Source organism: Pieris brassicae, chromosome 4, assembly GCF_905147105.1.
Source record: "Pieris brassicae chromosome 4, ilPieBrab1.1, whole genome shotgun sequence".
Classification (NCBI taxonomy): domain Eukaryota; kingdom Metazoa; phylum Arthropoda; class Insecta; order Lepidoptera; family Pieridae; genus Pieris; species Pieris brassicae.
In genome coordinates, this window is record NC_059668.1 from 20,264,430 (window position 1) to 20,290,628 (window position 26,199).

Sequence of the window (26,199 nt, forward strand, 5' to 3'; positions counted from 1 at the left end):
CAAAATAATTTTACACAAAAAAAAACATTTAAAGTTTAAAACACCATTGACATCAAGAAAATTATCATAGGATAAAAATAAGTAGCAGCGAGCAGTGTTGGCCCAACAGTGTTGGTGTTCTGGTAGTGGCTTCATCGTGCGACTCTCATCCCTGAGGTCATAGGTTCGATCCCCGGCTGTGTACCAATGGATTTTTCTTTCTATGTGCGCATTAGCTCGAACGGTGAAGGAAAACGGCTTGCCTTAGACCCAAAAAAGTCGACGGAGGGATTCAGGCACCGAAGGCTGATCACCTACTTGGCTACAGAAATCTGAGACCCAGACTTAAAATTTTTATAGCGCCAATGATTTGTTTTATTTAAAAAGAAGTAGGCCTACACTAATATCGACTCATGTTAGTATATTTTGAATACGTAGGATAAAGAATGTAAAAGAAATATATCTTTAAAGATATATAAGTTCTCTTTGATAAGTTGAAATACCTTCCACACCTCTTGGGTGAGTACAGTAGTTATGGCGCAGACAAATGTCTAACCTAATCTATGTATCTTACGTTCCGGTACCAAAGCCGAAACAGTTTTCTGATTCCCAACTATCCATATAACTAACCCACGTGGAAATGCGTGATATATTCATCCATTATAATTGTTAAACAATGAACAAAACATGGTTGAGTATGTATGAAACACCGCAAGGGACAAATCAACCTGCCCTACTAATTCGCAGAAGTAGATAAGATTACAACACTGATAACAGTTACTGATAAACCAAATCACACAGTGACGACTCACCAGCTAACGAAACTAGACAATAGCCAGTAAAATATTTGTGTTTTTTTTTAAAGAAAAGTGCTTTAAGTGATAATGGTGTCCGTACAAACAATTGCCACAATTGTGGTGAAAGTGTTTAAAATTGTAAGTTAATTGTAATACGTGGTTAATAATCTGTCCCACATACTTTTATATTAGCTTTATGTGAGCGATAACGCCCAGTCATACAACTTAATAAAAGCGACACGCCAATTGAAACTATTAACGCAGAAATTGAAAATAAAATATCGTTCTCCGATATGCTGATAAGAATGTGCTTTCTTTTGCAATATTATTTTATATTGACATTTAAATATAAGATTTAAATGCATTGTTAGTTTTAATACCTTAAGTTTGATGGCATTTATTACTGGATTAAAGATGAAACGGCCAATTTCAAATCAATAAATTTGTTAACATAGATAATTAATTCCTCTGCGGAGGTTAAGCGGAGATTCAGTGAAATCGGTGTCAGTTAGAAGGTCTATAGTTACAGGCGTTTCAAATGGTGCGATTCCAGCTGAATTACTTAGAACGTTCTAAAAAAGATGTTTTAATGGAGGCAATATAGGCAAAAGATTCATCACCATGTCTAATGCATCCATACTACATTGAAAGAGTTACGACATTTATGCTACGGATATAGGACTGGATGTAATGCTTAAAGCTTTAAAGATGTGTAATCTCATTAAAAACACACTCTCGGTACTTTTTACACTTTATTTGTTTTAAATTACAAAACTGAACGGAAACCTGGGAAACCTGAGGGAATCGTCACACAACGCCACCACCACATTTGAGTATTCGACAGTGTACCACAAAGAACGGTTCGGTGGCCGTCGATACACAATCTTATACTAGAATAATAAGTCCTGAGTACATACCTCGTGACAATATCTTCTTACCAGGAAGAAAGGCACACAATATTATCAGCCGTAAGGATTTGGAGAAATTCTTTTAGTTAGGGAACAAAGAGAGGTTAGACTGATATTAGCTAATACTTTGCCTCACGATAGTTCTCAAAAACGCACTAAACACTAACTATAAAATTCTAAATAGTGGACGTAGCTATTATCAATTATAATTAACAAAAAGTATATATCAATATAAAAATGTGTCTAACGTAACCCGAGTAAATCTCAACAATGACTAAACTAATAAATGTGACGATCGGCCGAGAAAAAGTATTTGGGATCACCCTCATCAAAAACTATTAAATTGAAGTTATGTATTTCGAACAGACAGTGTTTTGAATTAGGGAATCACAGGAGATGTGTATGACAAATTATGAGTAATAGAGATATACAAGAGCAAAATAGGTATGAATCATGTCTAGCGATGACTGATGGGAGTAAATGGACTGCGGTCATGGCGTTAACCTGCTTTAATCAATTGGATTATTGATTAATATAATTATTATTAATATACGGGTAAACTAATCTTAGGACCACACATTATGTGTCATCATACAATGTACAGTAGAGAATTTCAAATGACTAATTCTTACTTCGTGTACTCTTAAAGTGATAATCACGGTTTAATCACATTAATATATATTTCATCATTATTTTTATATACATAATATTAAGTTATTATATATAAATTAATGATGAATATCTCACCGAAATATATATTCGGTCTATTTTATATTTTATACATAGAACTAAGTAGAAACGTTAAAAGAAAAAAGAACCGAGTTTTATTATCTCTAATAAGTGAATATTTAGACCATAAGTTTTGACAATATTTATAAATAACTTATCGATCGAATGTACCACTTCTTTGCAAATAACCAATTTATTTATTTTATTTAATGAATTACATGAATAATGACCAAAAAATAAGTGTGTGTTTTAAGTGATCTCTATCTCTTTCTGTCAAATGCTCATCATAGAAAGAGATAATTTGTATTTACACATTAATGAATAAGAGTGAAAGTGCTGTGCTTAGCTACGAATTTTTACTCGTAATTAACTGATTCAAGGTAATATAGGGCTGTTTTGTAGCAATTGCACGAATATTATTATGATTTCTTTAAGTCTTAACGACTCTGAGTATTCTTAACCCAAGTACGTCGCGCTAGGGCTAGGCGTTATGTCCTATTTCTTTTGTATTCTTTAGCCAAGGTTGATAGATGATACCACGTGTGATACGGCCCTAGGCGACCTCATTTTATATCAACTTGATAACGAACGATGATTTAATTGTATAGAGAGTATTTAGGTGAGATCATTGTTAAAAAATGTTCTAAGTAGGCTTGACAAAATAATACTAACAGAACATAATATCCTTGAATAATTTAATGCATACTTTATGAAACAAAGGCATGTCATACTTTATTGTCACATCAAATTATTATAGATTAAAATATTGATTGTACATAATATAGATTACACCACAATTGTAAACATTCTGTAACTCATAGTTTTAGTTAATATTAGTAGGGTTATGATTCAAATAATAATAATAATACAGTTTTCAGTTTCCAGTTTCTTTGACAATTTTTATAGACAAGTAGGTGATCGTTGTCAGAAACATTATCGATTTTTGGATTTAAGATAGGCCGGTCTCCTCACGATGTTAGCGTGTGTGAGATGTGCTCATAGAATGTTGGGGCAAGACCGGGGTCACAACCGCGACCTCAGGGATGGGAATCGCTGAAGTATCTAGGCTAACACTGCTTTATAATTCAAATAATTGTTATAATTTAGATAAATGACTGTAAAATATAGTGTATAGATTTATGTTATTTACAACAAAATCGTGTGCCCGCGTGCGTTATACTGGACGTTGGAAGAATACCAATTTTTGTTACTGTTTTTACAAGTATTTCGAAGTTCATGTTTTTATTTAGTTTCAAACGTTTTGTTATTTCAATTGTTTTTTTTAATAAATATTAATACTTATCTTAAATACTTTAGTGAATTATTAGTTCTAACAATTAATTTCAAAAACAACGAGAATCCAAGCTAATATTAGTTAGGTCATGTTATCAAAGGCCTAACCTAATTAAAAACCTTTTTTAGGCTAAATAAGGTAATCCTTTTCCGTGAATTTTTAAGTCTTTAACTTTAATAGAAAATTAGGAGTTTACTCATAAAGGAAATAGACAATAAAATAAAAATAAAAAAAAAATATTTCACGCCTAAAAAATCTGTGACGTAATTAAAACAAATTTTATAAGACATGGTTTAAGTTTTATCATGGAAATAAAAAAGACAACTTAGTCGTAGTTTTTTTGCTAAGAGCAGAGATTTAACGCGTCGTAGCAATCACGAATGGTATTTTTATGAACATATATAAATTGCCTTATGGAGTAAAATAACCTGTATATATTAATAATAATTGTTAATTTATCAGAAAATAAAAAGACAATTTTCAAACGTCAGTCACGTATGCAATATATCTATATATGCACATATGACAAGGTATGCATGTAAACAATGCTTTCGCCTAAGTCTAGTACTATATAAAGTTTGACTTCGTCAAAAACTAGTTTTGTATATGTGTATTTTTCTCAAACATGGCGCAATAATTATCATACAAATAACACCGATTTTTGGATTTTTTTGAATTTTGGAATATCTTACTATTTGTTTAAACCTTATAGGGCAAGTAGTTATTGATATTTTCGTAACAATTAGACAAATATTTAACCTTTATAATATTAGTCCAGATCTTGGCAGTAGTATTTGCAACAGATGGAATGCACATGGGCTATCACGGATGTGTCTGCATAATTTGATTGTTTCAATCTTGTCTTCCTGTCTCATCGGCTCAATTATAATTGCTTCCATTATTACTGCACAGATAATTGTCAGCTGCCGGACATAGATTGAATCAGATAGAACTTCAGATGTAATGTGAGAAAGTATATATAAGACTTAATAAGTACTTAAATTGTTTTAAGATAATAGTTTCTGCCTATAGGAACAGTACCTTTTACTCTCACTGGACACTTATAGACATATTAAAATGAAAAAAAGCAAAACAACAGCAAATAATTGTTATATATAATCATATTCTCAAAAAGATAATATAATTGTTTTGTTAAATCAGAAATTTACAAAAATGTAAGTATATTTATTGTTGTGATTTAACAAAATCAACATCTGCGTGTATACTCTATGGAGGTTTCACCCTCTACATCTTATTGACATTTGACCTGTGCGAATACGACACATTAGTTTGATAGAATGTTTTTTTCAAGTTTTGACATTACATTTTTAACGTTCGATATTTAAATGTATTTTATACATAGTATATTGATGTTAATGTAAGATTATTTTCTTTAAAAGGAATTTCTTTTTTTCGCTTACTCAATATTACATTCGATGTTGTTCATTGGTTGGTGGTTCATTTCTACAATGACAAGCTTTGTTATTTTTTTTAATATATACAGAGTAATCAATCACGAACTTGCCATAGATATAACACAAGTATGAAATGTTTAAATATTTTTATTTATCTATAGCAGAAGTTTCAGTTTCTATCATGTCTTCGAAATAAAAAATAAGATAAAATAATCCTATGACGTAATTTGCGGAAATAGTTCCTATTTCACCTGTTTTGAAGAACTGATAATATCTCTGTTATCGTGTGTGTTGTTGAATAGTTGTTGCAGTGAGTCACTGTTGAACATCTTTCATATGTACTTGGCAGTAATTTCTTATCTACCTTTGCCAACAATAGCTTGAAAGCCACCACTTTCGAGCCTCCTCACAATCCTGAAGCTGTAGATTTTATAGTTCAATCAAATTAACATTGGTACTTTTTCCAAGGCTTCGATTGGGAAATAGAATTGTTAAAACCGGTACTTCTAATTATTGTATGTAGTTGGAATTGGCATCACGTGGTTAGGCTACCTAGATATCAAGATACCTTTATATGCTCAATTAATACTGGTGAACCACGTATGTCTTAGGTCCAAACGATGGACGATGACGATGTGTGTCGGCTGAAGGATCAACTTTTCTCTAGAAAAAAATATGTTCAGTGGATTACTATAATATAACAATGGATACAACTTTTAAGGTGTGGGGCTCCGATTGCATCTTCAGATTTGATCAGTTCCGTGATTATTTTTAATAGGCATGGTCAACCTTCTGTGCCTGACACACACCGTCGACATTTTAGGTCTATGGCATGCCGGTTCCCTCACGTTTTCCTTCACCATTCGAGCGAGTGTTATCGAATCTACGACTCCAGGCATGAGAGTCGTAGATTCGTCGAGGCCAACACAGCTCAGTGCATTATTGCAAATTAATGTTTATAAAAAATGTTGTTGGTTCCAGGTTCTTAACCTGGTAATTATCATTCTGTATCGGACGGGCTACAATGGAGAGTTTCTGGGAGTGGGAGGCACGTGGAACCTCAATGAGGAGAAGAACCCGGATGCGGAGATCGTCGCGTCTGGTGTTATTGTGGGATACCTCATTTACACACTCGTGCAAATTGTCACTTTCCTCTTTGGCACCACAGAACATAAGAGGTCAGATTTATATATATTGATTTACTTACAACACAGATCTCGTAAACAGATTGACAAAGCAAATTAGTGTTTTTATTAAACCAGTAAAACAATACTGATTTACTTTTGTGATATGATAGTCTTGCGGATTTAGAAGAAATCTCTCTACGAAATAAATTGTACTAAGCGTAGGATTTTAGATCTTAGAATATTATAAACAAAGATTTGTACGTTATAATGAATCAACTAAAAAACAATGGGAAGATTTTAAAAACTATTCTTGGCTATATTTAAGGCCAAGAAATTGTAAACCGTGTCGCGTGTCCAGCCGTGTGAAGCAGACAGCAGTAATTAAAAAAAAATACGCAATATATAACCTCCTTCATCTGTTTATTTGAAGTCGGTTAAGAATTTAAGTATATTTATTTATTTCTATAACAATAATTAAGAGTGAGAGAGTGTCTTGCTATATGGCTTGCTATAGCGAGCGCTCGGACTAAGATTTCTTCTGACCAATTATAGACGTACCACTTAGCACTTTTACTTTGAAACAGATTTAATTTCTAACTAAAAATCAATTTTCTCACAATTTATTTCTTTCCTATAATTGCATATAAATAGTAATCTTGAATATTTTCTGATTTCAGAGCATTGTCAGAAATAGTGATGAATTTTGTGGGAGTGTTCCTTTGGATTGCCGTGGGCGCTGTTGCCCTTCACTACTGGGGAGGATATCAGGGTGAACACCAGTTCCAGTTCGTTTTCGCTGAGAAACAAGTAAGAAACGTACACTTGATTGTCTGTAGTCGAGTTTCAATTATTGCCAAAACATAAATCCTTGCAACTTGTCCTATATGGTCATCATATATGGCAACATTGTGAATGAAGTTAGGCTTACAAAAGAAAAGAATTTTAATTAAAAAGATGAGATTCTTATGCGTCAAATATGGCGCCAAATATGGTAATAACCTGAATAGCCAAAAACACTAATAATTTACCTTTTCCTTTAGCTTTTTCCGTTTTCCGATTCCGCTTTAACCCTGAGATATTAATTTTAGTTTTTCTATAGTATTAATAAGGTTATTTAGTATGTGTGTATAAAATAAATAAAACATGTTTATTATGGAACATAAGACACAAGTATCACTTATTCCATGTTAATAAATTTAGATAAGTATACATCCCTACTCATCGGCAAAGAAGACAGAGGATGTAGTTCATTGTAGTACATTTATAAGATAGAGCCAATACTGTCACTTAATCTTAAGATTGATGAATGTACAAATATATATACAATACAAAATATATAATAATAAAGCCATTTAAATTCCATTCTATAAAAATCTCACATACACATTCTATGTTAGTTAATGCTATTTCTATTATTGTGGTCTACAGTATGCCTCCATCTTAACTTTCCATTGGGATCTGTTTTTTACTTTCTCCCCAGAAACTATTATTATGTTGACATACAATATATATATATATAATCCGTAAGTAATACAATATATATCAAATTGTTTACGGAAATTAATTTGAATTCTACAAATTTTTTATTAAAAAATTAAGATCTAAATTTACATTTGCTACCAGTTCCCAACAGTATAGTGAGAAGAACTGGCAAGAAATAAGTCGCTGCTCTCTTTACTTGCCGAGTTTTGTACAAGTAAAATGTAAGAAACAAAAATTGACAGTAACGAATCCTCACAACAGAGAGCAAAATAAGCACGCAAGCATTATAATGAGGAGAAAAGAATTGATAATATTTATAATTTTCAGGTGGGCCTGGCGGTTGGCGCTTTGTGTGTTATACAGGGAGCTGTGTATTTGTTAGATACGGCCTTATCCGTGATGCATTTCACGAAAGAGATGTAACTCTTTATTTTATTAAGTTTTAGCCTCTTTAAGACGTATCTTGTAAGTAAAATATTGTTAAACGATCATTATTATGGCTCTCCCTGATTACTTTCAATTCAATGGATATTTTTATGCATAATATAATTAATTTTAATTTTAAATTTACCTGAGAGCTTAACAACGTCGTAATAACCGACTTCACGACTCTATTGTAGTATTCGATATAAATTATATGTTTCAAGATTTTGATCGTAATAGGTTTATCCCACCTTGTTATTTTAATTCATTACATTTACAGACAATTTATTTTTTAGCGTATCTTAAATACAATTTAACAAACATTGTTTTTTCATTTCACTCCGTAAAAGTAAGCCAAGTTCCAGCCCCGTTACCTTGTAAATCCAATACCTATATTAGTTTATTTATTTTATTTTAGACAATGTCTAACACAGATTCCTAATGACGATATCTAACCTATTTGGATGAAACCTCTTGTCTGTTGTGGCGACTTCCACGTGATATAAATACAAAATATTGAAATCGGTATTCTATTATCTGGTAACCTTTATCCCCTAGAACCAACAAAATCTCTTGAGACCAATGCCTCTAACTCAAATCTTTTCATCTATCCGAGCATCTGGCTTTAACGCATCTTTCGGACCACTGAGGGTAGGACATGGGCCTCAAATCAGAAAACCTACTGCTGGAAGCAATACCTGCTATGCCTTGAGTGCGTACCGTAAGCTGGCATTCATCAGGTTTCCTGAGCTTGGAGCTTTAGACCGTAATCTGTACCAAAATCTTCACAATCAAATACAACTCCAAATTTGCAACGCCGTACGAGTTTCTCGTCTAATTATTTAATTAGAGCTGGGAAACTTCAGGTCACATGTCAAACGAACACAGGTCAAGTGTATCCTGCGCAAGAGTTCTAGTCTCCGTTCAGTCTTCAGTGGAAATTACAAGCGTTATACGTTAAATACTAAATATTACCGCACAATTTGGTAATATCATAATTTTGAATCAAGCTTAAAAGTCTCTACAAGCGCTTTAAACTTTGCACTCGCGGAAGGACAATACCGAATACTAAATTGCATAGTGCTACCAATTTAGAATACACTGAAGCTGGAGAGCATATATTCAGGGGACCTAATCACCATCTCACCAGCATCAAAATACTTCCTTTGTGTGGACTTGTACGCCATCAAAATTGCTCCGCTAACAGATAACGTAAGTATAACATACTACATATAGTTAAAATTAAATACAGGAATAATGACCTAAGATTATTAAGACACTGTGGAATGTAATCTATGAACAAGTTCGATATTCGCTTCCCTAGGAAATCTAATTCGACTCCGCCCTAAGAAGCAGTGTCGCATACAGGAGCGATTGACAAGCTAAAACTTCCGACAGTCCCCGCAAATGAGGTATACGGAGAAACATATATTGTTTACCGTGAAGTCTTGTTATTTTTTCACAACGGTATATTTTAGTCAACCTGGGTTTGGCTTGGCTCCATAAATTTAAGATATAGAGAATATGTATCAGTTACAAAAATGTTTTCTCTCTATTTGTTGTAATTCGTTTCATTTCATATTGATTGTATTTTTTTAACTCTTTAATGTATAAGGAATGTGTACAGTGGTGTAGTCTTTCAGACACGAAACCTAAACCTCTTAGTGGCTTTCAGTGTTTTCTGTATTTTTAGTTTCTTTATAATCTTTAAACAATAATAAAAAAAGAAAAATAGGCATAGACAAATAAATTAAATTAATTTCATTTAACTTGTTTAGTATTCGGGTAACATCGGTTAACGTTTATTAAGGCCATCCCGGTGTGTTGGATTATACGGTTCATGGGAGCAAAACTGTAACCCTGTGTTGGCATAACATGCCACTCCCGGATCACGTGGGAAAAAATCACTAGCAAAAGAAATATTACATCTATTTCAGATTAATGGTGTCAAGCAATTCCATACTCGGTTGGCCAAAAAATACCTTTTATCCTTGCAATTTCTGGGTGTTATTTGAGATTTGAGGGTAAATAATAAACGGTTGTTATTAATAACATGGCTGACCTCCGTAACACGGTCAAATGAAACCAGTATCCTTACACGTAGCCAAAACATACTTGGGTTTACGAAAACATGCAATTCACACCTTTCTCACAATGAAAATAAATCCATCTAAATATTGTAAATGAAATTACTATGTACGACACAATAACGCAATTGAAATTAACATAGAAACAGTCTGTCATTGATCGACCCCCAGACGCCATCTTGTCGCCGTTTTGGCGCCAAAATTCCGGAGCGATGGGGTGCGTTGAAGGTGACCTGTTTTACAGCTACTTCCTTGAATGCCTTTCATTATTTGTTGATAAAATCTTTAAAGACTTTCTACACAAACTTTTTAGTGACGAGATTTTTGTTCACGTCGTATTCATCAACGACCCAAAACTGTTATGAAGCCAGCCACGGTTATCAAAAATGTTGTATGTAAAATTAAACTCTTTGGTTAAGCTGGTATATTATTTATCTGTAAATACTAAGTATTGTACATAAGTGTTTATAACCGTAAATGAAGTATTAGTTAATATTTTTTCATAGAACAGGGGCAAAGACAGGAGACTAACCTGATGTTAAGTGATACCGACGCCCATGGCACTATTAAAGCCAGAGGGCTCGCGAGTGCATTGCCGGCCTTTCAAGAAGTGGTTCGCTATTTTCTTGAAGGAACAATAAGTAATGGAAATAGTAGTTAAAGACTTTCGGAAATTAGAACCATGCAAAAACATTATACAACGATATCTATAGGCAGAGTTCTATTAACATTTTCTTTAATATGTTAATCCTTATTTTTATATAACATTTATTTAATACTAATGCAATAGAAAACTTGATAGATATGAAAAACTAAGAACACACACGTAAAAACAAATGGAGAAAATATAAAATCTTACCCTTTACACGCTGTAAGTGCTTCTCTAAATAATTTTGTAAAATGAAATTATATAAGAAATATTGACTCAAAGCGTAATAGTTCCACATAATTTAATAATACAAGGATATAATTAATGAGACTAACTGAAAATACCGCAGATTACTCATAATGCTCATAATTTCAGTGTATTTCAGTTGTATTATATTGCAGGAAAACTGAAATTCGTTTAATGACTCAAAACTAATGAGTAATGTGAAGATTCGACTTGAGAATTAGACTAAATTAAGGGCGTTTACTCATATTATTTTGATTGCAAGTTCGAGATGAACGCTACATATAGGTCATGGACAACCCGGACGGACTAAAGTGTGTGATTAGATGTAGTATCGGTTAAAGGAATGCCTACGAACATATTCGGACCTGAAAGATGATTTGGATTAACGGATCATAACGAAAAAGTTTCGTCATAAATATTTTCTGAACTTAATAAATAGTAGCTATTAGTTCTAATTGACTAATAAAAAAGCTCCGTATGTATAAAATTATTACAAAAGATTTTTCTCTATGCAGAATCGTATGACATTTCATGAAATGACTTACCCGATAAGTTAAGTTAACTCATGGATCTCCCAGTGCCGGAGCGATCGCGAGTATCAGCCTTTAAATAATAATCAAATTCATGTGTCTAATAATCTCTTAGAGCAATGCTGGTGGTTTTTAATTGTATTCGTAAAACGAATAAACATAACTAATGATATTTTTAAACAAAACATTTCTATATTAATTTGAGTTACTCGCTGAAATTACGTATTTATAATAAGAACTATAAAGTTCAATGTGGTTTGCTAAAGAATCAACAGGTCTGGTGCTACATATGTAGAACTCAGAATATATCCCTATTTACGTCTTTATTAAAATATCTAGTGGAGCCATAAGTTCTGTTACTGTAAAATATTATATTCGAAATGACCACCTTTGGCTTTTACACAGGCCTTTAATTTGTCGGGCCACGAATCTATGGATCTACGCAGTGTTTCCAAGGGAAATTTAGCCACTGCTTGATCCTAGACTGTATTTTGATACAATTTGGCTGAAGTTTTTTCCACCTGAAGTAGAGTCCACCGGTTTCTGTCCACCGGCTCTCTTATAGAGCATAGTTTTCAGGTCGATGAGTCTTCAGTTGATCGGTCCATCCAAATAAAAAAATACGAGCACCGAGCACCTCGAGCACCGAGCACCTCGACCACCTCTCTTATAACAGTGTATACTTTTGAGGATGAATCTTTTACTTGATCGGTCCGTCACGTTTGCCTTCTGTTTTCTATTACGATCAGTTTCTGCAAGTTCTCATTACCTCTGCGCATTGTATGGCCAAAATATGATATAATTAGTGGTCGGCATAAGGTAGACAGGAGACTCCGTATGCGGAGATGGATCAAGATTCCCAGTCCACGGTAATATAAACATTCGCCTCCGGCACCATGAATCCTTGGCCTTTCTCCAGCCAAGATAGTCCACGTTTCAATTATTTGATAAATCCCTGTTAGCCTCGTGGGTTCAGCGTGCGAGTCTCATCCCTGAGGTCGTAGGTTCGATCCCCGGCTGAGCAGCAATGGACTTTCTGTGCGAATTTAACATTCGCTAGAGCGGTGAAGAAAAACATCGTGATGAAACCGGCTTTCTTAAGAACAAAAAGTCGACGGCGTGTGTCAGGCACCGGAGGCTGATCACCTGCTAGCCTTTTAGATTGACAATGATCATGAAACAGATATAGAAGTCTGAGGCCCAGACCTAAATAGATAGCACCACTGATTTTTCTTATTAAAAACATGCTAATTTATATTCATTATTGTACATCACGACAATATTGCATCGTGATTGTAACGACTCGTTGACGAGTTGGTGCGTGCTACGAGTAACGATCGCGTATGCAGCTATGCACAACTTCTAGACCGGAAAGCGGTAGAAAGTGGCTTTTCAATTTACGAATACCTACATAATATTATGATTTTACAATTTTTTTTTATAAAAAAAACATAAACAGACAGGAGGCTAATCTGATGTTAAGTTATACCGCCGCATGGACACTCAATGCTAGAGAAACTACTAGAAAAAACTGGTACGCTCTTTTCTTGAAGGGCCTTGAGTCTAAAAGAGTTGCGCGGCAAAAATTGTCTTAAGGATCGCCCAGTTCTGGAGCGACGGACGCCGAGATGATAAGGATGTTATTTATGTAGACGTCCGAATCAGTTGCAAGTATTAGTCCAAACAACTCCTCTGATCACTCTCCATCGTAAATGCGGTAGAAGATACAGAGAGATCCCACATCTCTACGCAGTGCCTAGTCGTTGTTGACGATTCGAATCGGTCTTCGTTGAAGTGGATAGAGCTGGTACTGAGCTCCAGCCCGTAGGTGATAACTGAACTTTAAGAAGGGTGTTTTCAGTAAGACACTTAAACCGAGCTTGTTAGGCAACCCCCGCTTTTCTTGATTAGCTTGATTAGAAAAGCATTTGTGCATATATTACGCTAGAAGGCACGGAGCATTGATTGTAATATTTTGGCGCATGATTAAATTATAAGGTTTTGTTTATTGGGTGTTGGGGCTGTGGCTTTATATGTCAAACGTTGTATTTTAATAGTTCCATATTACGAAAGAATAATCAATCGATAAGACTTATCATTTTGAAACGATTTATTATAATCACTTCAATGAATGAAACATTCACGCAAACTTAAGCTCTGACAGGATTGGTTTGATTTGAGGTAACAATAAGACTACTTTTTCTTGTTTTTAAGAAATTAACATGCACCATACCACAGAATAATTGTAATCTAGTTAAACCAATAACATAAAGGCTTGCTAGTGTACAGACTAACGTTAGATCAAACATATTTCCATCATGAATAAAGTTATATAATCTTTTTTATGAATAAATTAAAATATGAAAAATCAATAATAGCATAGATCCAAATTACGAACAAATTGTAAGAAGTATAACATAGACAATAATTGATGAGACCAAAAAATATCAACAGCCTTGAGACAAAGAGCTTGACAAAAGATCTTGACAACCTTAACGCACGAGTGACATCCAGTAATAATAAAAACTTTATTAACAAAAAAGCAAATGGTTTTCTGTATATGTTTTATGATCAACTCTCATAGACAAGTGGGTGACCATGACAGATGCCGTCGACTGTTTGGGTCTGAGGCAAGCCGGTTTCCTCACGATGTTTTCCTTCACCGTCCAAGCGAGTGTTAAATGGACACGAAAGTCCATTGGTGCACAGCCGGATCGAACTTCGGGGATGAGGTATTACCAAATCTATAGAATTTCAAAAACACATTTTCTTTTTAAAAAACACAAGAAAAGGTGGTGTTTTGGGTGCGGGAAAATTTCCGAGCGTTTGTACTGCTTTAGTCAAAGTTAAAAATCATTTATTCATTTTGGCAACACAATGTAGACTTATGAACGTAAATAAAGAAATACATATTAATAGCTAAATGTTTCTAACGTAACATTTACTGCAAGTTCTTAAATCAAGGGAGTTGAACGGACGAGAAGAACTGGTAATAAACTCTCCGCCACTTTTTTAAATTGTAATGCTAATAAAATAGTTAATACGAAAATAACCACAGATACAGATCTGTTTCCGTCCCTACTTGAAGTGGCTCTCGAAAGAAACCAGACTTCAATAAAACACATAAAACTATTTCATATCTTTCGCAATAGTACAACTATTTAGATAACTATTGAAAATTGGTATTGTTGTTGTTTTACGTTCCTCACATCATCACCAACTATGCGAAAAACTCAGTTTTCGCGCAGGCCAGTCATACAAGATCACTATTTAAGCCTTATCTTGTTAAGCTATTTAAAAGGAATATTAAAAATATCCATAGCGCTAAATTACCTAAATTATACTATCACACCCCACATACACACCCTCTACATGCCCACACTTTCACACCATCACACAGCATAGCCAAATTGAGTATTACGTCTTTAATAATTTTTATTAATATTATCGTGTCGTAAATGAACCTTTTTGTATATAATGTATTCCGCCGATGGTTATATGTTTAGTATAATTGGTTTATGTTGTATATAATTTATGTTAACTATAGCATTAAGAAGAAATAATATATCAAGTGCAAATCTTTGATTTGCTATGATTATTTAAAAACCAATTCTACAATACAAAAACAAATGCTAAATTAGCCTATAACACATGAATTGACGCAATTACTAAGAAAGCTAGCAGCAGCTTTGACGACGCGTAGCCCTGAAGGAAAATTCTGGCATTTGCAGAGTTGGGAATGATGCGCTATGTAGAAGTGCAACGTTAGGTCAGCCAGCTAGTCGTCTCGCGGCAACCACACAAAGCGCTCGCAACGAACCTATTGTGCATTCGGAACCGATTTGAATTTCGAACTTGTGTTATCGGCCAGTGATTTTAGGTGTCATTCAAGGAGTTATTTCTATAGTTTTTGGTAAGGCTTATTAAAAAATATTTATCGTCAAAATTATTAACAATTTAAATATATTAGTGCAAATCAAACGTATTATTTGAAATATTGAATTATTGTCGTCGTTAAAGAAAATATATTTATTTTACGGGATAACTATGATAATACTTTAATCGGCTTCATTTTACTGTGATTTTAAAAACTATGATATATAAAAGTATTTATTATATTTTGTTTCTGCATAAAACAACGAAACAATATATAGTAATACAATAATAATATTTTTTTTAATGCATTTTAAAATACCTTTTTATAATTTAATTATCTAATTTATAAATAATTTACTATTTAATAACGTTTCTTTTTAGAAATTGTATAAATGGATATTATGTAGCTAGTAGAGTAAAATCGTGATCGTACATGAACTAATAAACATTAATTAATAACACAAGAGACAGTTTCACTAAGTTAGCGGCCGGTTGGAAAGTCGCCGTCACGCAATCATTCAAAAAATCCAAGCTACTCTATTGGAAAGTGCGCGAGTTACGCGCGAATGATCGCCGCTTGTGACCGTAAATTACCGTCAAATGAGATATATAATTTTCATTTAAATGAATACATTATACGTTTATTTTTTGTATGCCGCTTTACTGAATTGCTGAAAGCGAAAGGGCGCTCGAAAGTACGGTAGAACTATTATGAATACTTGTGGGTACTTGGATAAGTGTAGCTTTTCTATTGTACAAAGATGCCTCAAATTATTTGGAAGACTAAAATATTTATTCACACACGTGTAGACTGAATATAGAAATGAATTTCTGTTCGATTGTCTCGCTAATACTCGAAAATCGCTATTCCGATTTGGAAGATCTGAAATATTTGTGAAAGTTTATACATAGAGAATGTTTAAACGTTGGGAAAAAAATAAATAGAAATACTCAAAACAACAATTGAATTTTCCTCTAAACTCATTTTATAACACAAGATTTTACGCTCCCAAATCGCGATATAAAATGCATCTTATTGATTAATTTATGTAGACAAACTGTAGACAAAGACTTTTAGTATTAATAATATTTTGCAAAATAATGATTTTCGTAAGATAAATGTCACCAATGTATAACTTTTTTAGGTGTCAGAGTTTGGAGGCGGAGCGCGAGTGGTTTGGGCCATGTCGGCAGGAGACCGGGAGACGGAAGCTCAGGGCAAGAAGGAGGAGGGCAGCAGCAGCGAGGATGGCCGCGCTGCGACCTTCAAACGAAACTGGTGCATCGCGTTTAGGGCGCTTGAACTGGTCAGTACTTTTTTTTAAAATAGTATACAAATAAATACATTCTACGTATTCAAAGTAAAGCAGTGTTAGCGTAACAGTTCAGCGTGATTTTCAAACCCGTCACCAATGGAAAATTACTAAGCCCGCCCGCCCTACGGTGAAGGAAATTTTCGTATGTAGAAAAATTGAAGACATTCTGACGCAAAGTCGATCAAGAAATAATGGATAAAAATCTTACAATAAACCCACTCCGTTGTATTATCTATGCAAAGTATAGTTTATGGATTAATTGTAAACAATCTGTAAACTTCCATATTTAAAAATCTTTACGCGAGACTTCGTGCTCTTTATTTAAATTTTTTCCGCCAAAGTAATTTGTTTCATAAAAAACACGATAATATATCAAATATTACAATACAGATGTTAACAATTTTGCTTGTCAAAACAATATCCTTTTACATTTTTCGGATGAGGAAAATTACTTCCGTTTGAATTTGCAATTAATTGTAAGATAATTTATTGTTATTTGGCATTTAACAATTTAAAATTTATTTAATTTAATAGCAATTTTTAGCTACGTATTTTGAGTCATAAGTAATAATAAATAATAATAGAAACTTTATTGGGTCCAAATTTTGATCGAGGTACAAAAAAAACATATTTTACTTAATTATCATAAAAGTTGTACATAATTACATTAATTATATATTGACAGGACTTGTAATGTTATTAAATATTGAATGTAAAGACATCTTTAATAATTAACTACGTTGTTACATCTATCGTATAAGTAGAGCGATAGCTTTCTTAACTAAATTAATCCTACAATTAAATTGTAAACTGGAGCGGAATCAGAATGATTTTCTACTAGCGAAGGAAGCAATTTGTAATATACATATAGCGGAAAAGATAATAATTTTTATTAGCAATTATTCTGTTTTAATTTTTTCATTATTATTCAATTTTTTTATTAATTACTACATCAATCAGATTAAAAGATAATGATTATACTTTGAGTTTAAGGAATGCAATTTGTCAATATATTACAGTAAGCGTATAACACCTAGTCCTTGATTGAATTCCGTGAAACTTCATTACTACGCAATATTTTATTACGTTTTCTCGGATGGAATCTATTGAACTAACCAAATGAATAAAATATAATATAAATTAAAATATCTCTATGTCGTACGTAACGTTTAATGATACCAATTATGCAAATACAACCGACTGGAACTTCAATCAACATAGTCTGTATAAATAAATAAAGTTTGGTATTTATAAAATCACACAAAAATTTTGTGAGTGAAGTTGTACCAAGTACGTACGTTACGTACGAATTTATTACTATTATAATATATATATATATAATATTATATACTCAAGCTCAAAATAAATTTATTCATATAGGTCGTAGTAAGTACACTTACGAACGTCAAAAGAAACGATGTTATATTGATTGTAAATTTACATTTCCTACCAGTTCGCAAGTCAATGGCGTATATTTGGTGGATCTATTGATTTAATAAACAATATCACATCCAAAATGGTCAAATATATATCTATTTAGATCCTATATAAAACTATACCAGCCAGGAAGGAATTATTTATAAGCATTCCGTACGAAATATCACATTAATGTCACAGATTATGTCTTGACAAACACATATTTGTAAAACATGACAAACACAACGTCGTATTGTTTAAACAAACACCTGTCGGAATTGCAACTTGTGTTTCTGTAAACATTTGAACAAATGCTTCCAGAAATTGTAACAAGAATTTTGAAAATACTGTTTTTTAATTAAAAAACTATTCTTTGACACATTTGTATCGCTTCGCAAATGAATAACAAATAACACTTGAATCGGCACCAAAGTATATTATGTTCATGTATAGTCCAGTCCAATGCGTAATCGAGATTTACACGGTTGTTGAATCAGGAAGAAGCAACATATTATATGGAAACTAAAAGATTTATTTACGCATGCGTAGATAGAATAATTAAAAATGAATTAGAAATTAAATTAGAATATTAAAAAACTGTTACATAGTTGTCGTATATTTATACATGTCTTCAGAAAGTGTTTAGCTGTAGTATGAGGTCCGACCTCAATGGTCTGTTTTAAAAAAAATTACACAAATATATATATTAGGTGAACGAAGTTTAGCGGGTACTATGCAATAGAAACGCGAATATTTAATTGAAATATATAGAGTCTGAAGAATGTTACTCTGCTTATGCATGACCCGTTATTACAATGTGTTCCGATATTTACATATACTCACGTTTGGTTGCGTGACCATTTCCATACAAATTCGACTAGTGATAGCGGCAAGCGACGCAAAGTAGTTTCTAGGGCCTTTGGGTATTGACACCAACGCGAAAGTGCTTTAAAATTGAAAACCATGAGTATTGCCATAGAAAATTATACTATGGGAGTGCCATAATGTTCCCGTCGGGCCTCAGCTGAATGGGAACGATGGGTTCCACTACGACTGTCTCAGAAAACATTGGCGGGAAGTGATGTCCTTTAGTTATATGGTTTATCCTTTTTCATACGGTGAGTGAGAATCCCGTTGACGATATTCCCCCCCCCCCCTCCGCCCTCCTATCCTTCCCTTTCCCAATAAATAAAAAAATATTATGGCATTTTACATTCGAGTTAACCGTGCGGCATATGACACGGAAATATTTCATAAAAGTTCCTTTTTTTCTTATATTTAAGCCACCAGTCCATTAAAACGTAAAATATACTTTTCAAGCGTTTTTCATCAAAATTATCCAATGAAATTCAATTACTATAGTTTTAAGCGAAAATTTACCAGATATATAATAAAATTAGAAACGATGTAAGGCTTTACAATATAGTAAAGCAATATCATAAATATCGTAAATTATTGGAAACGAAAAATTATGTAAATCTGATAAAATTAATTCGTTAAATACTTCTATTTCAATGAAATCACTTACACTACAAATAGAGTTAATTTTGAAAGTTGAATAAACAATTGATTTCATAGAACTAATGTAAGGTTTGGTTACTGACGCGAAGCAAGGAAAATTGAAACAATCAAAATCTAAAATAAATGCGAAAATTAAGGAAGTTAGAATCGTAGTTTAATATCTTATAGAGGTATACATCGTCCTTGTAAGGGATCTACTGTATCTCGAACATAATTGCGGTGTGACTCACAGTCATTATGTAGAAAAACAATACAATACCTGGGCATAGCCATTAGTAAGGAAAATGGTTTAAAGTAATCTACTAAGTGATGAGATTAAATTCCTACATGTTTTATGCTTCTGGTATAATATTTTTTTTTAAATAAAACAGGCCAGGAGGCTGACCTGATGTTAAGTGGTATCACTGCCCATAGACACATTACTCGCAAGTAAGTGGAACCTTTAAGAATTGTACGGTCTTTTCTTCACAAGTCAAGGAATGGAAATAATTAAATTATTAATATACAAATTTTAGCACTATGAAGTATATCCCCACTTAGAAAGTGTATCTTCATATAAAAATCTAAGTATTAGTTAGAGTTTATTTTGAATTTTCATAGTTGATTTCACCACGACAATTCAAGCGTAACAGTGAAACTTTAATGGTTGATATTTTAAAATACTATTTATTGTTTTATTTATTACCTATATAGTAAACGCTGTCTTGGAAATGCTTCCAGTAATAACGGAAGCCGTACAATGGCGTATGTAGGACATTGCGATAATTAAACCGAGATCACGCATACAAATTACTTCTATTTGTTATTAGTCCGTAAGCTTACGTGACTCGCTTAATATAATAACAACTGTCCTTGCTTTGTATGGGACGGTAGGTATACTCAAGGTAGGATCTTAAACCAATTCGTTATGAAACAACAACAGCTTTGTCTGTTAAAACTAGTAAAATATTTTAAGGAATCTTTTCCTCATTAAATAAAAGATAAACTGCGGTTTTTAGGTGTGGGTGTCTGTCTCATGATAATTTGTCAATCTAACACGCAATTAAGTGATCAGCCTGCTGTGATTGTTACACGACTGTTTGGGTCTACTGCTAGCCGGTTTCCTCACGATGTTTTCCTGCACCGTTCAAGAGAATGTAAGAAATGTATGTAGACAGAAAGTCCATTGGTGCACAGCCGAGTATCGAACCTACGACCTCAGGTATGAGAGTCGCACGCTAAAGCCAGTAGGCAAACACTGCTTTCCGGATTTAAAAAAATAAGTTTAATTTAAAGCACTCGAGTCGAGTTATGGGAATAAGGTAACAAATTTGTTCGCGTATAAATGCGAAACTTCGTATAAAACTTCATTATCAATATGTATGAAGTATTTTCTAATAAAACAGGGGGGCAAACGGGCAGCAGGCCTCGCAAGTTCGTTGCTCTAGTCGTGAAGGAGTTTTATTTAAAATCAAATCTAATGAAGACAAAATATTATAATTTTAATACATAATCTAAATGCTTAGTTGATTATTTGCAGCGCTAGAAACTACTTTTTCTTTAAAAAAATGTTTTTAATATGCACCATGAACCACTGAATAATTGTTATCTAGTTATCAACACCACAAGGGCTCCCTAGTGCGGGGATAGATGAATTTTGTCACCATATTTATATCATGAATAAAGTTTGCATTATTATTTGCAGATCCTGGCGGTGATTGCGATCGGTTTGATCATAGGAGCCCTGTATGCGCCGCAAGTGGTACAGTCTGACCATCGTCATATCGCTCTTATCTACTCCGCTTACTCAAGTGAGTATTAATAACCTTAAAATGGCATTTTCTGTTAGAAAATCTATGTGCCTATAGTAATTTATATGTAGATTTATTTATTAACACTTCGTTGCAGTAATAAAGTACAATAAAAAAGGGGGGGTAGCCGGCGGCCTTATCGCTTTCGAGCGATCCCTTCTAGACATCCACAATACATATCAGTAGTTATATGATTTCCATAGAGTGAGCACGTATGTTCAAAGCGCATTTTCAGCGATTTTTGATGGTGATGATATTTAACGTAATTCATATTTTCAAGTCTGATAATTTTTCTTTGCATAAAGACACAATTTAACTTTACTATCTAGCCTAACTTTAGACTAATAAGTAAGTTAAAACTAACCTTTTTTACTAATATTATAAGGATATTTAACATAAGAAAGTGTCCAATAACACTACTTACAGTCACAAAGGGGAAGACACTGTTTTTATCCACATTTTAAATAGATTCATATATTTTTATACAGACAGGCTTCAAGTGTATAGTACAGAATAATCTACAATTTGGAAACAATTGAGAAAACCGTGACCCAACTGCGATAGAATTACTTGTAATCTATCAATTGAACAAATCGTGGTCAATTTGCCACGTCTTAATAGGGTTTTTTAATAACGAAGCCATTGACATTCGGTGAGCCCGCCAATTAACATCGAATTAGTTACGTTTAACATTAATTAAGTACTTGATCAGACGTTATTCGCCCCCGCGGTGAGTTCTCGAGGTCTCGGATGTATCTGACGTGACTAAGTACGTTAATTATAAAATAAGTAATTATGAGTGGGACTTGAAATCTTCTAGGCCTCAGATTTCTGTATCTGTTTCATGATGATTTGTCAATCTAAAAGGCCTCCTGTGCCTGACGCCATCGACTGTTTGGGTCTAAGTTTGCATTCGCAAGCGAATGTGGAAGCACATTCACAGAATTTACATTGCTGCACAGCCAGGTATCATATCTATGACTTGACGTGAGCTAATACCGGTTTCATCATTGGCTTTACTGTCATAATACAATATCTCATTTTTGCAATGTTTAAAATAGTTTCAACGTAATCGTGATAAAAATGAATACGGCTGGTATTTATATAAATAGTAATACCAGCCGTATTCATTATCTGTGATGTCCGAAGGATGTATTAAAAAAAAGTGCCAGAGGCAGTCTGCACTGTCTGGAGCTCCTTTTAGACGTTGCCTACTAGATCTCTGACAATTTTATCTGCTCGTAGAGTTTACAGTATATTTTCTCGCATTGTCGTATGGGCTTAGTAATAACACTGTCTTAAATGACCAAATTAGGGATCTTAGCAATTTAAACTTCATTTCATTGAAACGTTTTTATGCTAGATGAATTATGCAATAAGTCAGTTTCACTCGATTGAAGAGTCAATCCAATATATTTTGTGAAAGTATTTGCTTTGATTATTCATGCAATGAAATTATGCAGCTCGTAAATCAATATCATCTTTTTTATTAGAATATGCATTCAGAATTATTATTTTTTTATTTGGTATTGATAACATTCGATTGGGAAATATTTTGGGAGGCGGGAGATCTTGAATTAATTTAGTTTTTTCTGTAAAAACAGTTGTCGATAGTTTAATGTTTAATTTCATTTTTATCTACTAATCAATTTACGTTTACCGTTTTGTTTAACACAACATGTTATCTGTTTTGGCTTTCTATATTTCCTAAGTGTTTTTCTTTTATAATATGTGTAGCTAAGATTACTTATACATAAATAAATATAATTATAAGTTTATAATAATACATAGCTTCAATCCGGCAAAAAAGTGTTTTCTTTCAATGTGTAATATTAAATATAATAATAGTTACATGGGAACGTTAAACACTGCGTTCTTGTGATATATAAATTCTAATCTAATGTTTTGTTTAACAGGCTTTATAATTATAACTGGAGTATTAATAATCGCTCGGATCTTCGGCGAGTCAGCTGGCTGGAGGACCTCCCTAGCCTTTTCAATTCTGGGTGTCATCATGTTTACAGCTGCAGCAGCTGTAATCTTCTACGGTAAGATTTATTTTTGATCTGCTGTCTAGCAAGTATTATTCGTTAGAGCCGAACTTTTTCTTAAAAAATGTGACGTAAATATAGGGCAGGCATCTCTGTGTTCGAATGATCAAGTTTCAGCATAAATGGCTATCAGCTAGTTATCAAAAACTTTTCTAATTATTTTGTGATTTTTTAAACCAAATCTTTATTATTAATACTTAATACGAACGATAATAATATAATAATTTGTAAATGATTTTAGAAATAATTTGTACTTGTACGACGATAATATATAACTAATTAATATTGTTAAGCGTCTTTTTAGCCTTCGGAATCTTTGTATGGCATATAATATGTAATTTTATTTACATGCGCACAACGCCTACATGCCATTGAAGTTTTAATGTTCCTTTCATATATGTGTATGCCATTGTTAAAAGATTAAACTCGTCTGATACAATAATTAATGGGCAAAGTACTAATTTGCTTTAAAAAAATTGTCTACCTGTGTACTATAGTTCGTGGGGACCAAACACCATTTGAATTAAACTCTCCTAATCAGCTGTAAGCAATATCAACTATAATGTATATAATATCTATTGTACTGTTTTATCTAAAAAAGTCTTTTGTCTCTCTTCGCCAAATTGTATTTACGATGTCATGAAAAGAGATAGGACAGTGCTATTGTTAAAATAGCGTTGGATAAATTTGGTTGGTTGGTTTTAAGTTGGTTTTAAATCGACATATTATACGCAGTTATCAAGCACTTGAGATGTACCATTACCAAGAGATGTAGTATAACAATCAAATAATGTTATCCCGTTAAGCTAATTTTTAGATTTTTCGTATGCGATTTTGCAGATTGGCACCGGTCCTACTACGCAAACGTGCGACCAAACAAAAGCTCCTATGATTTACTGATATCATCTGGAGTCTTCGCCGTCATTGATGCTGCTGTATTCCTCCTCCATGCTTTCCTCACATTCAGAAAAGACGCCGACTATTAAACTTGAATAGCACTTATATAGCACGAAAACCTTTTAGTTAATATATCACGTTTGTTTACTCCATAGTAATGTATTAGTATATGTTAAAATTAATTGTATATAATTAAGTGTTGTCCTGAAGTGTAGCTTTTGTATAAAGGATAGGTTTACATGGATTAGCTAATTATTTGAATGTCCCATGATGCAGCTATTTATCGTTTGGCCGTGGATGTGCAAGTTAATAATTTTAGTTTCACTAAACATGCAATTTTACTTATACATTCCCTTGGTTTATTAGTTTAATTTTTTACGAAATAATACCACCGTCTCGTTTTAATTTTCTGCACCTAACAGGTTATGGCAGGGTTTTCAAATGTCAAATTTTACGTCAATACCACAGATAATTCTAATTTTATACTAAAAAAATATTAAAATAAATACACGTTTCGAAACGTTGAACAAAAGTTCAGTTATTTAAAAAAACCACATGTTATGTCGAATTAGTTTGAAAGCTCTGGATTATGTTATTTTTAGGTTAAGCATACTCTAAGTTTTTAATTAATAGGGAGACCAAAGCAGTAATCAGTATCCGTCCAGTGGTAGTTAAGTTATCTTCTTATCTTTCTACTAAGCCAAAACATTAATGAATAACAAAAAGCAATGAACAAAAAAGTTTTGTATATGGCAACAATTAGTTATCAGTTACAGATTATATTATGCTTTTGAAGATTAGAATATCAGTTTTGGAAAAGTTTTAGATTCTAAAAATCTTTCTCCTTCACTAACTTTCGAATAATTTCTTTATTAACATTCATTTTTTTATTAATTTAAGTTATGAATATAAATATAGTAAGTTCTAGACATAATGCTTACGTAGATTTAACTATATTAATGAATGATTCGGCGCTAATGTTACCTTATGCATTCAATAATATTCAGAAGGTACTCGCGTAAAATTAGAAGTCGTAATAGGTGTAAGGCATAATATATGACTATATAAATATTACTTATTTAAGTAATTATAAGATGTATTTATTTCAAATAATTAAATGCTATATTGCAAATAGTGTTTCTTTTAAAACCTTTTTTCGCAGTAACTATTTTTTTTAATAAATATCTATGGCACTACTATATTTTTAGGTCTGGGCCTCAGATTTCTGTATCTGTCTCATGATCATTTTTAAATCGAATAGATAAGTAGGTGATCAGCCTTCTGTGCGTGACACACGCCGTCAACTTTTTGGGTCTAAGGCAAGCCGGTTTCCTCGCGATGTTTTCCTTCTTCGTTCGAGGTAATGTTAAAATGCGCACATAGAAAGAAAATGCAAAATGGGTGCAAAGCGGGAGATGGAACTACGAATTCAGGGATGATAGTCGCACGCTGAAGCCACTAGGCCAACACCGCTCTTATTTTAGTTTAAAAAAAATATCCCGAAAAGCAGAGAAATCTTAGATATTAAAAAAAATTACATATACTTTCTACTCGTATATGCTAAAACCTGTCTAATATTTACATAAGATCCCTAAAATTATTTAAAAATATTTTAAATCTTTCTCGTTATACATAGAAGAAAAATAAAATACTACTTATCATTTAG

General features: G+C 32.9%; 2 protein-coding genes across 3 annotated transcripts in view; one reads left to right on the plus strand and one right to left on the minus strand.

Annotated features, from left to right (window-relative positions):
• Positions 1–26,199, minus strand: part of LOC123708198 (adenylosuccinate lyase) — a 29,595-nt gene that overhangs the window by 2,333 nt on the left and 1,063 nt on the right. The window contains exon 1 of one of the 2 annotated variants that reach the window (XM_045658771.1): positions 792–912. The exons of the other annotated variant lie outside the window; for it this stretch is intronic. The gene's annotated coding sequence lies outside the window, so the exon portion shown is untranslated. Of the gene's footprint in view, positions 1–791; positions 913–26,199 lie in introns of those variants that run through there. 2 annotated transcript variants of the gene reach the window in all.
• LOC123708200 lies at positions 784–25,605 on the plus strand. The gene is made up of 9 exons (XM_045658774.1): positions 784–914; positions 6,104–6,300; positions 6,927–7,056; positions 8,059–8,151; positions 9,256–9,366; positions 16,688–16,849; positions 21,480–21,585; positions 23,502–23,633; positions 24,477–25,605. Exons 1-9 carry the CDS (start codon positions 864–866, stop codon positions 24,620–24,622), a joined length of 1,128 nt encoding a protein of 375 aa, XP_045514730.1. The 5' UTR covers positions 784–863; the 3' UTR covers positions 24,623–25,605.